At 41.4% G+C, this 13,000-nt stretch overlaps 1 protein-coding gene across 1 annotated transcript in view; it reads left to right on the top strand.

Annotated features, from left to right (window-relative positions):
• Positions 1 to 12,135, top strand: part of LOC104122240 (ceruloplasmin) — a 20,080-nt gene extending 7,945 nt beyond the window's left edge. Inside the window, exons 6-19 of the mRNA XM_035889981.1 lie at positions 37 to 202; positions 1,189 to 1,328; positions 1,934 to 2,074; positions 2,200 to 2,411; positions 2,957 to 3,107; positions 4,798 to 5,010; positions 5,387 to 5,594; positions 6,789 to 6,928; positions 7,411 to 7,539; positions 8,096 to 8,202; positions 8,960 to 9,176; positions 9,784 to 9,923; positions 10,400 to 10,562; positions 11,853 to 12,135. Coding sequence (XP_035745874.1) covers positions 37 to 202; positions 1,189 to 1,328; positions 1,934 to 2,074; positions 2,200 to 2,411; positions 2,957 to 3,107; positions 4,798 to 5,010; positions 5,387 to 5,594; positions 6,789 to 6,928; positions 7,411 to 7,539; positions 8,096 to 8,202; positions 8,960 to 9,176; positions 9,784 to 9,923; positions 10,400 to 10,562; positions 11,853 to 11,923 — 2,198 coding nt within the window. The 3' untranslated portion in view covers positions 11,924 to 12,135. The remainder of the gene's footprint in view (positions 1 to 36; positions 203 to 1,188; positions 1,329 to 1,933; positions 2,075 to 2,199; positions 2,412 to 2,956; positions 3,108 to 4,797; positions 5,011 to 5,386; positions 5,595 to 6,788; positions 6,929 to 7,410; positions 7,540 to 8,095; positions 8,203 to 8,959; positions 9,177 to 9,783; positions 9,924 to 10,399; positions 10,563 to 11,852) is intronic.
• The last annotated feature ends 865 nt before the right edge of the window (positions 12,136 to 13,000 follow it).

Below are 13,000 nucleotides of genomic sequence, written 5' to 3'. Positions count from 1 at the left end.
TCCCTTAGTTTTCTCCACCTCCTCATTTTTTTCCAGGTGGTATGCAGGCCCTTTTTAAAGTAAAAGACTGTGGGAAATCTGCAGCAGATCACAGTGAGAGTACAAAGATAAGACAGTACTTCATTGCTGCTGAAGAGATCATCTGGAATTATGGCCCATCTGCAATGAACCATTTCACAGGACAAGAATTAATTGCTGACAGGTAAATGCTTCTAATTAAAGAAGTTTCACTTTCCAAGCAGAAATGATATAAACATGCTAAGTAAGGTAAGCTATAGGGTAGAACTGACATTTAAGTGGAATTTCTCATTGTCCTCACCTCTGCTTAAATATTAATGCCAGGATAAATATCAGACCAAATTAGGTCTACTGTTTTCCTTGCAGTCTTACTATAAATTTTGCTGTAACATTAGTAATTTCACTGGGATGGGGATGAATTGTAATGTCACATGTAGGCAGTGACCTCTGATGATTCAAGATAGTTGATTATTCTGAGTTAGAAAACAAAGCTAGGAATTCATGATCATCTCCTTAGCTGATGAGAATCACGCTAATGACATCTCAGCCAGCAAACAACTTGCACGAGTTAGCTTTACCCTTTGCTCTGTGTTTACATATTTAAGAGACCTGGATCAATTCACTGAATACATTGATTCCTCGGATTTTTCATCTGTGAGTTAAAGAATACTTACCTGCTCCACAAGGGATGAGGCACAGTTCATTGTTTGAATAGTGCTTGTAAGACGTCTAAAGGTCCTTTTCTGAAGAGTAAAAATGTAGACTAAAAAGTGTAGACTAAATCTTCTCGCTTTCTATTTAGATGTATTCTTGGTGTTTGTATCTACAGTTGTTGAACTATTTGTAACTTTTAATAAAAAGAAGAGTAAACTTCAGGTTATAAAATGTTGACTAGAAGTCATTGTGGATGAGTCTCTAAGCATGCTGGCTTTATAAGGGCAACACAGCACAGTGTCTTTTTCTTAAAGAGAAGTCAGTGAAGGATAATGGATTCCTGCGCATCCTTATGTGGGACTGCGCATAAGTGTGTGGCCAGATCACTGAAAGGAGACCGAAAAGACAAACTGCGGCATGTCATACCACAGAAAATAGGGTTGAGGTCCTGACTGCCTTTGTAAAGGCTGCCTATGACTCGAACTGTTTGCATCTATTGTGATTCCTTTTCCACAGTGAATCTCAAGTATTTTTTGAACAAAGTGAGACAAGAATTGGTGGCTCTTATAAAAAAGCCATTTACAAAGAATACACAGATGGTTCTTTCACTGAACATAAAAAAAGGCTCGCAGAGGAAGCACATCTTGGACTGTTGGGTAAGATACCTAAAATTATTTCATGTCAAAGATTTATGAGAGGAAACTATCACTTCCACTGGCTAGCCAACAGTGCCCCTCTCCCTCCAAGGGAGGGACCCTCAGCTCTCCCTGCCTCCTGCAGATGCTGGTGCCTATGGCTTCCTCCAAGAGATACCTCAGGGTGTAAGAAGGCTCTTGAAGGTAATGCTGTGGTGGTCCCCAGCTTGCCTGTGGGAATATGCCATGGTTTCCAAAGCCAGGCTCTGAGTTATGAGGTCAAGCTAGGCAGGTCTAGCCCTATGTATAACCTGGCTGCTTCTGGCATGGCTCTGGACTGAGTTTGAGGTTGGTGCTAATATCTGCAGGTCCCTTTCCAAAGCGAAGAACTGTCCTGCATGTCGCTGGGCCTACATGAGGAATTGGGAATGGAGCAGTCCAGTTGCTGCTGGGCTGCAATGTGATTCAGGTCATACACCAGGGACCTGGTCTGTGGCCGCATAGGCCCAGGGACAGTTCCCCATGCAATGGGAAAAGCAGCCAGCCATTGATTGCTATGAGCTTGTGGTGATCTGTGCATCACCTGATAGAAACATCTTGTAATCAGACCATGTGCTCTTTTCTAGGACCTGTTATCAAGGCTGAAGTGGGTGAGAGCATCAGGGTGACCTTCCGAAACAATGCCAGCCGCCCATTTAGCATTCAGCCCCATGGTGTGAGTTACCACAAGAGCGACGAGGGGGCGTTGTACGGTGCCGCCTCCAGAGGTGCGCCTATAGACAGGGATCCTGCAAGCTCCAGAGAACAAGCTGTCATACACACTGATGTATTAAAGGTGATGAAATAAACAATGTTCATTAGGCATAATTCCTAATGTTGATTTCTGTAACAGGTACTGAATCTCCAGCCTCTCATGTGAGTCCCGGTGCTACATTTACATATGAGTGGAACATACCAGAAGATGTGGGCCCCACAGACCAAGATCCAGACTGCTTAACCTGGCTTTATTACTCAGCTGTGGATGCAGTCAGAGACACCAGTTCTGGCCTTGTGGGTCCTCTCTTGGTGTGCAGGAAAGGAGCTCTGCTTCCTTCTGGGAAACAGGTCAGTCGAAATGAAATGGAAGCGTTTGCATCATTGTAGCTGCATCTGCTTTCTGTTCCTGAACAGTGCCTTCAGGGCCTGCCAAATTAGCGACCGCTCAGCACCTCCTCCTCTCCACATCACAGTCTACCCGTGCGCTGAGGGGAATACATAAGAGAAAGAAAGTGGGTTTGTTTTTTGGTTTTTTAGAAAAAAGCAAAATCAGTCTGGCTTAGACACTGTATTGTGAAACAACCTTGTCAGTGAGCACCCACTGGTATTCCAGCCTCAGCTAGGATGAGAATGCCTAGAAAAATGTAGACTTTAAGGACCAAAACACACATTCATTTCTGGAGGTGGTTCCTGCCGGTCGAAATAGCATTAGCAGCAGATATCCAGCAGATACAGCAGTTTGAGAGTTTTTTGTTTATCAGAATCAAGTATCAATGTATGCATAGCTCCTACTTTGTGAATTATACTCCTAAATTATTATGTGCATAGAATTTTTTCCTGACATTTTCTGTGCACTCATTTCTATTTTCCTTTGTGCTATTTCTTCTCAACAGAAAAATGTGAACATGGAGTTTTTTCTACTTGCCACAGTATTTGACGAGAATCTGAGCTGGTACTTGGATGACAATATTTTGATGTTTACACTAAATCCTACTAAAATCGACAAAGATGATGAGGACTTCCAAGAGTCTAACAAAATGCACTGTAAGAAAATTATTAGTTAGCCAAATATTCATTTCTACAATAAGGTTTTTACTTTTGTGATCTCATGTTGGAGATTAGGAAACTGTGTGGTGGCCGAGAGATTTAATTCCTTTCCATTGGAAACAAAACAATGTTTAAATGCAATTCAATTCCAGCTAAATGGGGTAGTTCAAAATATAATGCCAGCCATTCTGTGTGGTGCATGGCAGTCATGTGTTTAGCACTGTTATGTATCACTCTGAGCAGACAGGAGGAGGAATTAGGTCTGTAGCCCATGTGCAACCCCTATGAATGCAACCAGGCAGCAAGAGAAAACCGATCTCTGCCCTACAGGTGGTGTAGCTGAAAGGAGGATTTTCACAGAATCACAGCGTGGTTGAAGTTGGCAGGGACCTCTGGAGGTCATCTGGTCCAACCCCCCTGTTCAAGCAGGGACACCCAGAGCCGGGTGCCCAGGACCATGCCCAAATGGCTTCTGAGTATCTCCAAGGATGGAGACTCCACCACCTCCCTGGGCAGCCTGTGCCAGCACTCGGTCACCCTCACAGTGTCTGATGTCCAGAGGAACCTCCTGTGCTCAGTTGCCTCTGATCCTGTCACTGGGTGCCACTGGGACGAGCCTGGCTCCTTCCTCTTTGCACCCTCCCCACACGTGTTTCTATGCATTGATGAGACCTCCCTGAGCCTTCTCCTCTGCAGGCTGAACAGTCCCAGCTCTCTCAGCCCTTCCTCACACGAGAGACACTTTCTCGTCCCTTCATCGTCCTTGTGGCCCTTTGCTGGCCTCTCTGCAGTTACGTCCCTGTCTCTCTTGCACTGGGGAGCCCAGCAGTGGACGCGGTCCTCCAGGTGTGGCCTCACCAGTGCTGAGCAGAGGGGAAGGATCCCCCCCTCAACCTGCTGGCAGTACTTTGACTGATGCAGCCCAGGGTGCCATTCACCTCCTTTGTGGCAAGGGCACATGGCTGGCTCATTTCGTGTCTGTGGCTGAGTCTGGATTCCCTGGCCAGCACTATGGCCCCCTTAGAATGAAAATTTTTGCTTCTTTATTAGGGCAGAGCTGAGTTTCACACTGATTGTGTCTTGGTACTGTAGAAACATCTTTCAAATTTCATGTGAAAGAACATTTTTATCTTCAGCACCTAGTCCTGCAAATAAGTCCTAATCTTTAAACATATTTGCTTGTGCTCATTCTTTAATTTTACCCTCAGGGCCATTTCTACTATTGACAGAGCCTTGATACTGAGCGTTCAGTGGTACCTGTGAGGCCCAGGCTTTGAAAATTTTGCACAGGAGTAGCTGGAAAGGGTTGGTAACTCGAACTAAAAACCATTCAGATATCGTCTCCAGTGCGTGGCTGGAGGGTCTTGCAGGGTATAAAGCAGGATGCTTTATGCATCCCGCATACCTGATGGGTATAAGGCAGTGGAAGGTCCAGTTGGTCAAGTCAGCTACCTGTGCTTTAGATGTTGAAAAGAACAGTTAGAAATTGGTTTTAAACACTGGGTTTTAGAAGTTGTTTTACTTGAATGGATTCTCTAGTTTTGCTGACGTGGTGAAGTATTTTATTATTGATTTCTGTCAGTCTAAGGCATCACATTGCAGCTGAAGTGTGTATTATTTAATCTGTATTGCGGAGTTAAGTAAAGCGTTAATCAGAGTGGGTTTTGCTTCCTCAAATCTTCTACAGCCATTAATGGTTACATGTACGGAAATCAACCTGGTCTTGAGATGTGCAAAGGCAGCGTGGTTTCCTGGCATTTGATGGGCTTGGGGTCAGAAGTCGATGTCCATGGGATATACTTTTCAGAAAACACGTTCATAACTAAAGGAACAAGAAGGGATACAGCAAATCTGTTTCCACATACATTTCTTACAGCGATTATGAAGCCTGATTCTGAAGGTAAATGTCTTGTTTAAAAATCCTGTTACTAGTTTAGAAACTGTTTACCTATGAACGTTTTATGCTTAGAGACAAGCTTTAAATACCTGATATTTTGATCCTTTGGATGCTAAAACTGTGTACAGCTGTGTTTGGAGGGCAGTAAAACCGTGTTCATAGCATGTAAGCTCTTAATGCCAAAGCCTTGATTTTTCTAGCTTCTATGTATGCTGAATTTTATTACAAGTAGCCATACTACACAAAGAATTTGGATCTTACATGAGCAATAGCCTGTGTCTCAGCCTCTAAACACTAAAACAACGCAGGTAATACAGTCTCAAGATCTGCTAGTAACAGATTTTTGTCCTCAAGTCTTTGTTTCTTCTATGACCTCTAGGAGTTTTTGAAGTGTCGTGCCTGACAACAGATCACTACGCAGGGGGCATGAAACAGCATTACCAGGTGAAAAAATGCCATTGGTGGAATGTGGATCTATCTGTGTATTTGCATGAGAAGACTTACTATATTGCTGCAGTGGAGGTTGAATGGGACTATTCTCCTAACAGGACATGGGAATTTGAGCGGCATCAATACCATGAGGAAAGGTACTTGGGAATATACACAGGGGAAAAAATGCAAAAAAGCAAAGGAGCAGCTTGCTTCTCTGAACCTTTTCTTCCTCTGGGCGTTTCTAGACACACTTTCTTTGCATATGTATTTTTAGGGCTCACTTGAATTTGTGGTCCGTCTCCAGTAATGTTGCCGTGTTACTGTGAGCCAGGCAGCATGATGTTCATGAAACAGTCCAGCATAAATCTTCTGTGGGGCAGCTGCAGATTTTCCTGAATCTTGGGTAGCGCGTGTGCATTTATTATTTACTGATGTTGGTATGGTCCTTGATGTGCAATGCTTAAAATGTTCATTAAGTTGTAGATACGATGGCTACTTTGTCCTGGTATTTGTCTACTTACAATATCTGACATGTCTTTGTCTCACGTTTATCCGTACTCTGAGTCACTCCTCTCAATTTCATTAGCTTACACAGGGTAAGTCCATGACTGTGTCCATTCACTGTGAAGCTTGTCGCCTCAGTGGTGTATTCCCAGTATTTGAATCTCAGTGAGAGGGAACCGATTGGATCAAAGAATTCATACCAATTAGCAGAAGAGGCTAAACAATGAACAGATGAATTTCTGTGTGTCCACCTGTATAACTTCATTTCAGGTTAAAGTAGTAGATTGTAACTGCCTAATTTTTTTATTGACTTAATTGTATTTTCTTCTTTTTCCTCAGCTTGACAGCACATTTCCTTGCCCTGCAAACCACACTGGACTCTGTCATAGCTCTAAGCACACATAATATGGACAATGCTGTTATCAGACTTTTGCCCCCCCCCTCTCTCCAGCCCCCCTGATCTCAGCAGAGAATCAGTCCCTCACATTTCATTTCAGCAAAGCACTTAAGCTTTACAAGTTTTAGGCTTCATTTCAGATCTACAGAAGTCACTGAGGGCCTCTGGTTTTGGTATGCAAGCCTGAGCACTCAGCATTCTCTCAAATTCTATATAGACTTGGTCTATTTATAGTGGTTTTTTAACCTTGTGGGTTAAGAAAAACCTCCCAGCTTAATACGAATGTTTTTATCTTGCAGACAGCAGTTGTCTATGAGATTACTGTTTCGCTGAGCTGGATTTTTGTTTGATGGTTCATTGACACACCTGCAAAAGGCGTTTTAAAATACATGAAGAAATGTATGACACATTCTTGTCTCCATTTTCTTTTCTTTTTTTTTTTTTTCAGCCCTGGCAATCCATTTTTAAATAAAGACGACAAATTCATTGGCTCAAAATACAAAAAGGTAGTATATCGGGAGTACACCGATCAGACATTCACTACTCCCAAAAAGAGAGCAGAGGAGCAGCAGCACCTGGAAATTCAAGGTAGAGTCATCATGAAGTTCAGTTTGAAACTGGGAAAAATGCAGTGAAACAAAACAAGAAGGTACTGTTTGAATAATACTGAGTATAGTTCTACCCCCACAAAGTGCCTAAACCTACATGGAATTGCTACTTTTATTATGGTGCTTTCCTTGCCAGATTACATTGCTTGCTTTACAAGAAAAAACCCTTCTGGTTTGCTGCCAGATTACAGGTCAGTATTTTCAGAGTCAGCATAAAACGGGGCAGCAACTTCCAAACTAACTTCAAGTACACAATAGGCGCTCACAGCTTTTGAAACTTAAGCCCCTACTTAGCCACCACCCTTCAGCTCCTCAAGCTGGCGTACCACAGTAGTGACGATACCCAGGTAGAGCTTTGAGCTGAGTTATAAACCAACGTCATTGTGTATTGGAACACAACAAACTCTCTCTCTGCTCTGCTCTTTTGTAAAACCAACTTAATCTTTCTTTTCAATCCAACAGGGCCACTGCTGATGTCAAATATCGGAGATAAAATTATCATAGTTTTTAAGAACTTGGCATCAAGACCTTATTCTATACATGCCCATGGAGTGAAAACTGACAGTTCCGTGGTTGCTGTAACCAACCCAGGTATTAAAGCATCTTTGTTTCTAGCAGGTATCATCAAGCCTTCTAGTAAGGTTTAGTAACCTTCCATTTTAGGATAGCGGGGAAGACTTTGGTTTTGTTTGTTTGTTTTTACTTCAGATTCTTAAATTTTTGATGCTGATTATTATAAATATTTCTAAAATTAAAATGGCCCTAACTATGTATCCTAGCCCTTGACAGATCAGTAATTTTTTGATGCAGTGTGGCTGCACCTTTCGTGAAAGCAAACAGATTTGGCTGTGTCGGGAGAGCGTAGCTTATGCTAGCTATTATTATTTCAGAAGTTCCTCTGTGATCTTTACAAAAGATACAACTGTTTTTATTAAGTATAGTTAAGGACGGTGCAGCCATGCAAAAAAACCCTGTTGGCAAGGAAAGTCAGGAAGGGAAATAACACTAAGCTAGCCAGTGCAGGGATTGGGAAGAGGAAGTTCAAGACAAAAAAAGCTGTAAGTGGAGATAACATCTGTTTCAGGATGACCTCTTACAGGTCAGCACACAGAAAACTTCTAAAATTCATCATCTTTATTTAATCCAGGTGAAACAAAAAAGTATGTCTGGAAAATCCCAGAGAGATCTAGTTCGGAGAGAGGAGATCCACACTGTATTCCATGGGCGTACCATTCAACGGTGGACATCATTAAGGTACGTTAATAATCAGTCTAAAGGGGTTTGTTGATCAACACAGATATACTTAAGCAAAGGGGAGATGAGTTTGAAACTTTCTGCTTTCTCTGTCACGTCATTCCCCCCGTTACCATCTAATGATGAATATAAATGTCTCTTGAATAATGCAAGGAAGTCAGGGCAGAATTTGAGAGTCACAGCTCTTCGTGTTCTTGCTGCCTGGTTCTTCTGCTGTTGCTACAGATCACCTCCCTCAGGTTTCATCCTTAAAGCTAATGCTTTGTAGCTTGCTCAGTGCCTAATCGGGAAAGATGTGTGGGAGAACCAGCATGCAACTGTGGAACTTAAATCGGCCATTTTGGTACAAGCCCCCATCAACCTAACATGGCTAATAATTTTTAATGGAAATTAAAGTAGTCTTTCCTTCATGTCTCAGCAAACATAAATAAAAAGTGCCAAGAAGTAGATTTTGAACGGAAATCAAGCTCAAAATCCTAAAACCTAAAAAGAATTTGGAAAAAAAGATGAGCAAGAAATTAAAATGGAACAATTTCTAGCAACAGATGAAAACCAAGCAGTTACTCTTCACGTTCCATTGAACGTGATCCATGGGTAGCGCAACAGTGAAGACATAACCTTGTTTGTCTGACACTGGCTACCTGTAGTCCCAGATACTGACAGCTGTAAAAATAGTAAGAGGACTCATGTCTGGCATTAAAAGTGCTTCTGCTTAGCCACATCTTGTAATGACGCGATTTTTCATTTGTAATTTCAGGACACTTACAGTGGATTAATAGGCACACTTGTTGTGTGTCATAAACATTATTTGCCATCATTTTATACTAAAAAGAAAGTTCAGTTTGCTCTTCTTTTTATGGTTTTTGATGAAAATGAGTCATGGTACTTGGATGAAAACATTAAAACCTATTCTACCAACCCGCACCTTGTTGACAAAGAGGATGAGGAATTCCTTGAAAGCAATAAAATGCACGGTATGTTTCCCAATTTAGTTAATGGAACTCTGGAAACTCTAGGACGTTATGTATTTGAAAGTACTGCAGATTTGACTTTCTCATCCCCTCTAAATTTCCAGTTTTAGGGCAGAAAGCCTGAAAAATGTCACTCAACTATTTGAAAACACTGTTAATGCTCCTGAATGACTTTTTTTTTTTTTTTTTAAACCTATGAAAAAATGGTCCCATGTTGAAATTTTGAGGAGAGAAAAGAATAAAAATGAAATCTGAAATTTAGATTTGATATCAGCAAACAACAGTTCTGGATAAGTTGGAAAGGCAGCGTGCATCCTGAAAGCATCTCCTGGTAAAGCTTACCCTTTACGAGGCGCTGCAGGAAATGCAGATCCTTAGCAGTGGTGTACAGTGAGGAACTTCCAACTACATCTTACTTTCTGGCTAAACAAGGAATATAATCAGACCCATTCATGATAGACTGCCCAATTGTTCTGGTTTTATATACCATTCAAAGCTGTTATTTTGCCTGGCTTTGGCTTTCAAATCTTGTATTCTATTGAAGTTTAGAGAACAACAATACACCAAATCTTTCTTGTTTTCTCTGTTTTGCTTTCTCCCTCCTTTTTAGCCATCAATGGAAAGGTGTTTGGAAATTTACCTGGCCTGACTATGCATGTTGGAGACAAAGTAAGCTGGTATTTGATGGGAATGGGCAACGAGATCGACATTCACACGGCGCACTTTCACGGCCACAGCTTTGAGTATAAGGTAACAGGTCCTTTCCACTCGTTTCTTGTCGTGTTGAGAGGTAGATCAAATACCAAGGACCGTAATCTCTGGTGAAAAGTCACGTTATGATATTAAGCAGGACTTGTAATCTGACCATAAAGTTTTGATGCCCCACACCTCTATTTGTTCAACATACGAGAGACAGAGAGCACCTGCCAGTAGCATTTGCTGACTGGTAACCTCACAAGTTGCTTTGACAAGGTAGCTGCAAAGTTTCCTGGCTGTGGTAAGAAGACGGCTGTAGTTTTCCTCTGTTCCCACCAGTTGCTAGTTTATTAATCTTCTAAGCATGAAGTGAATGCACAAAACGATGCTTCTGCAGAAATGACATGCAGTAGGTGTCTTTTCACTCAACTGTGATTAAAAAGTTTGGTGGGAATATGCATAAAAGGTAGCTTAAATTACTGCCACCTGGTCATGCCACACTGATTAACCAGCTTCTTTTTGTCCCGAAGCAAGCAGGGGTTTACCAGGCTGATGTCTTTGATCTGTTCCCTGGGACGTTTCAAACTGTGGAAATGATCCCGCGGAACCCTGGAACCTGGCTATTGCACTGTCACGTTACTGACCACATCCACGCGGGCATGGAAGCAACCTACACGGTGCTCCCGAAGGAAGGTAGGAGCTTACGTCTCTCAGTCGTGGTCATTATGTTTAAAGAGGCAGCACGGGGCTCGCAGACAAGCTGGCGTACTCTGAACCACATCAGGCATCCAGCAGTATTTCATGGCTTAATATTGGTGTCTGGAGGCCAGAATGTCACAAGCCACCCAATCGTACTTGCCTCAGCACTGCTACTCCAAAACCAGAAGTAGGTAAAGGGCTGGATGTTAACTGACTGTTGTTTCAGCTCCCCATACATGAAATTAAAATGACAGATTTTTATTTAAAAAGAATTCTTCATGAGACAGAGTATTTCTGTACCCAGGAAGTGCCAGTAGTGTCAGACTCCCCCTCAATCTTAATTTAAAACAAAAAAAATGACAGATTTTTATTTAAAAAGAATTCTTCGTGAGAGAGTATTTCTGTACCCAGGAAGTGCCAGTCTCCCCCTCAATCTTAATTTAAAACAAAAAGAAGAGTTTGTAAGTAAAGCTGAAGTCATCATCTCTAAGTTGGAGTACTGAAAAACTTTAGTGTTTCCTTTCTAAAGGACATGTTTTAGCTTTACAGACACTGTTACCTTGCTTTAGCAATACTACCTGTGAAAAAACTTGAATCTTGGAATACTTTTGAAAGCTTGTTTCTACAAAGTTAATACAATTTAAAGCAACATTTTCCCATACTCAAAAGACAGAGCGTAATAGGTATGCATTACAGTTAATTGGCAGAAAGAGAACAGTAGGAACACTTAAAAATGTGTGCGTGTGTGTGTATGTAGAGATATACAACTGTATCATGTATGAGTATCTATCCTAAATGTTAAACACAAGCTAGTTCTATTTTATAAGCCCTTCTGATTCACAGAATACATTGTGCCAAACTTGCACAGATAATGAACAAGTTGACTTAAAAGTACACAGAGAGATGTAGAAACTGACTTTAATTTGTAGAAGCAGTGTGTTGGATTTTTCACAGCCAGCCATCTGGAGTACATTAAAATGTACCCTTCGGTGCATTTTAAAGCTGTTTTTAAATCTAACTCACAATGCATCCCTGCAGGGATTTAAAAGCCGGGCAGATGAGGTGCTTAGGGACATGGCTTAGTGGTGGGATGGCAGGGTTAGGTTAACGGTTGGACTTGATGATCTTAAAGGTCTTTGCCAACCTAAACGATTCTATGATTCTATCATTCTATGTCTGGAAGGTACTGGGATCCATAGCTCTTAGTGTGGACTCTGTTGTCCATACGCACAGACCATTCTTTTGATGAAATGCGTGTAACGAAAGCTGTTTTCCCCCTTACAGACCACCAGTCTTTGCTCCCAAGATTATTCAGTCAGTTCAAGTGTAAAGGTACGGCGGGCACACTGGAATGACGAAAACACTCTACCACAGTGACTCTCCAAAGTCTGCCTTCAGTGAAGCACTCTGTGAGACGTGCTGGCTCCTGGACAGTTCATCTCCATGTGTGTCTTGGAAGATTTCATTTGGTGTCTCACGGCTAACAAAAAGGGCCACAGACTAAGACAGCTGAATGGGTATAACAGCTTATAAATATCTTTTTCTCTAAATAAAAATAGTATCTTGTAAGCTAAACATGTTCTAGGTGATGCCTAATGCATGCTATTTAACTGCTGAGGAACATGGAAGAGCCGAATGAAATGTACTTCGCTTTTTTTTTTAAGTTTGTAATAACCCTGTGTAACAGCAAACTTTGTTTTAGGTGTCTGCTATCACACTTCACTAGTCAGTCTACTACTGCTATCACAATTTACTAATTAGTAGTTAGTGCTTAGAAAATAGGAATTTGGTTATCACTTTGTCCATAGATTCACACTTAAAATATATATACATTATTGTATAATTGAACAGCTAAGACAATGGTTCTGTTATTTCTATTGATTTATTTTATAATTTTATCCAGTAATATCTCTCAAGAGAGTGAATTTAAAAGATGCAATGGCTGAGGGATCATGGTCGCAGAAGATAGTTTTGTTTTTCTGTTACAAAAATAATTACAAGAAAAAGTTATGCTGAAATTCAGACAGTAAAGGGCAAAATTTGGTGACTGCTATACCCAAGAGCTTTGCTCTGCTGAATCTTAAACAACTCCTGAAGTAGAATCATTTTGCTGTTATGTAGTGCAGACCTAGGCAAATTAAGCATTTCCTGACCGATGGAAGCAGCAGTGTTGGGACATGACTGATGCTGGTCAAAAATGGAAGCAGTAAGAGCAGGTATCATTGGGCCATCCAGTTGTGTTTTAACAGCCCAACTCCCCAGACGTTAGAGCTGTGTCAAACAAGAGGGAAGGATGTATGGGACAGGCAGGCAAAACAAAACATTTGGGCTTTACAGCTACCCGAACAAAGGAAGTTGCTTCTCTGTAACAAGCCTAAATCGCTTTCACCTTTTTAAGGTAGAAAGATTCTACTGAAACCAGCATAACCCCT

This window comes from Egretta garzetta, unplaced genomic scaffold (assembly GCF_000687185.1).
Source record: "Egretta garzetta isolate BGI_Z169 unplaced genomic scaffold, ASM68718v1 scaffold172, whole genome shotgun sequence".
NCBI classification, from domain to species: domain Eukaryota; kingdom Metazoa; phylum Chordata; class Aves; order Pelecaniformes; family Ardeidae; genus Egretta; species Egretta garzetta.
Note: the sequence above shows the minus strand (reverse complement) of the source record. Positions and strands in the feature narration are given on the sequence as shown.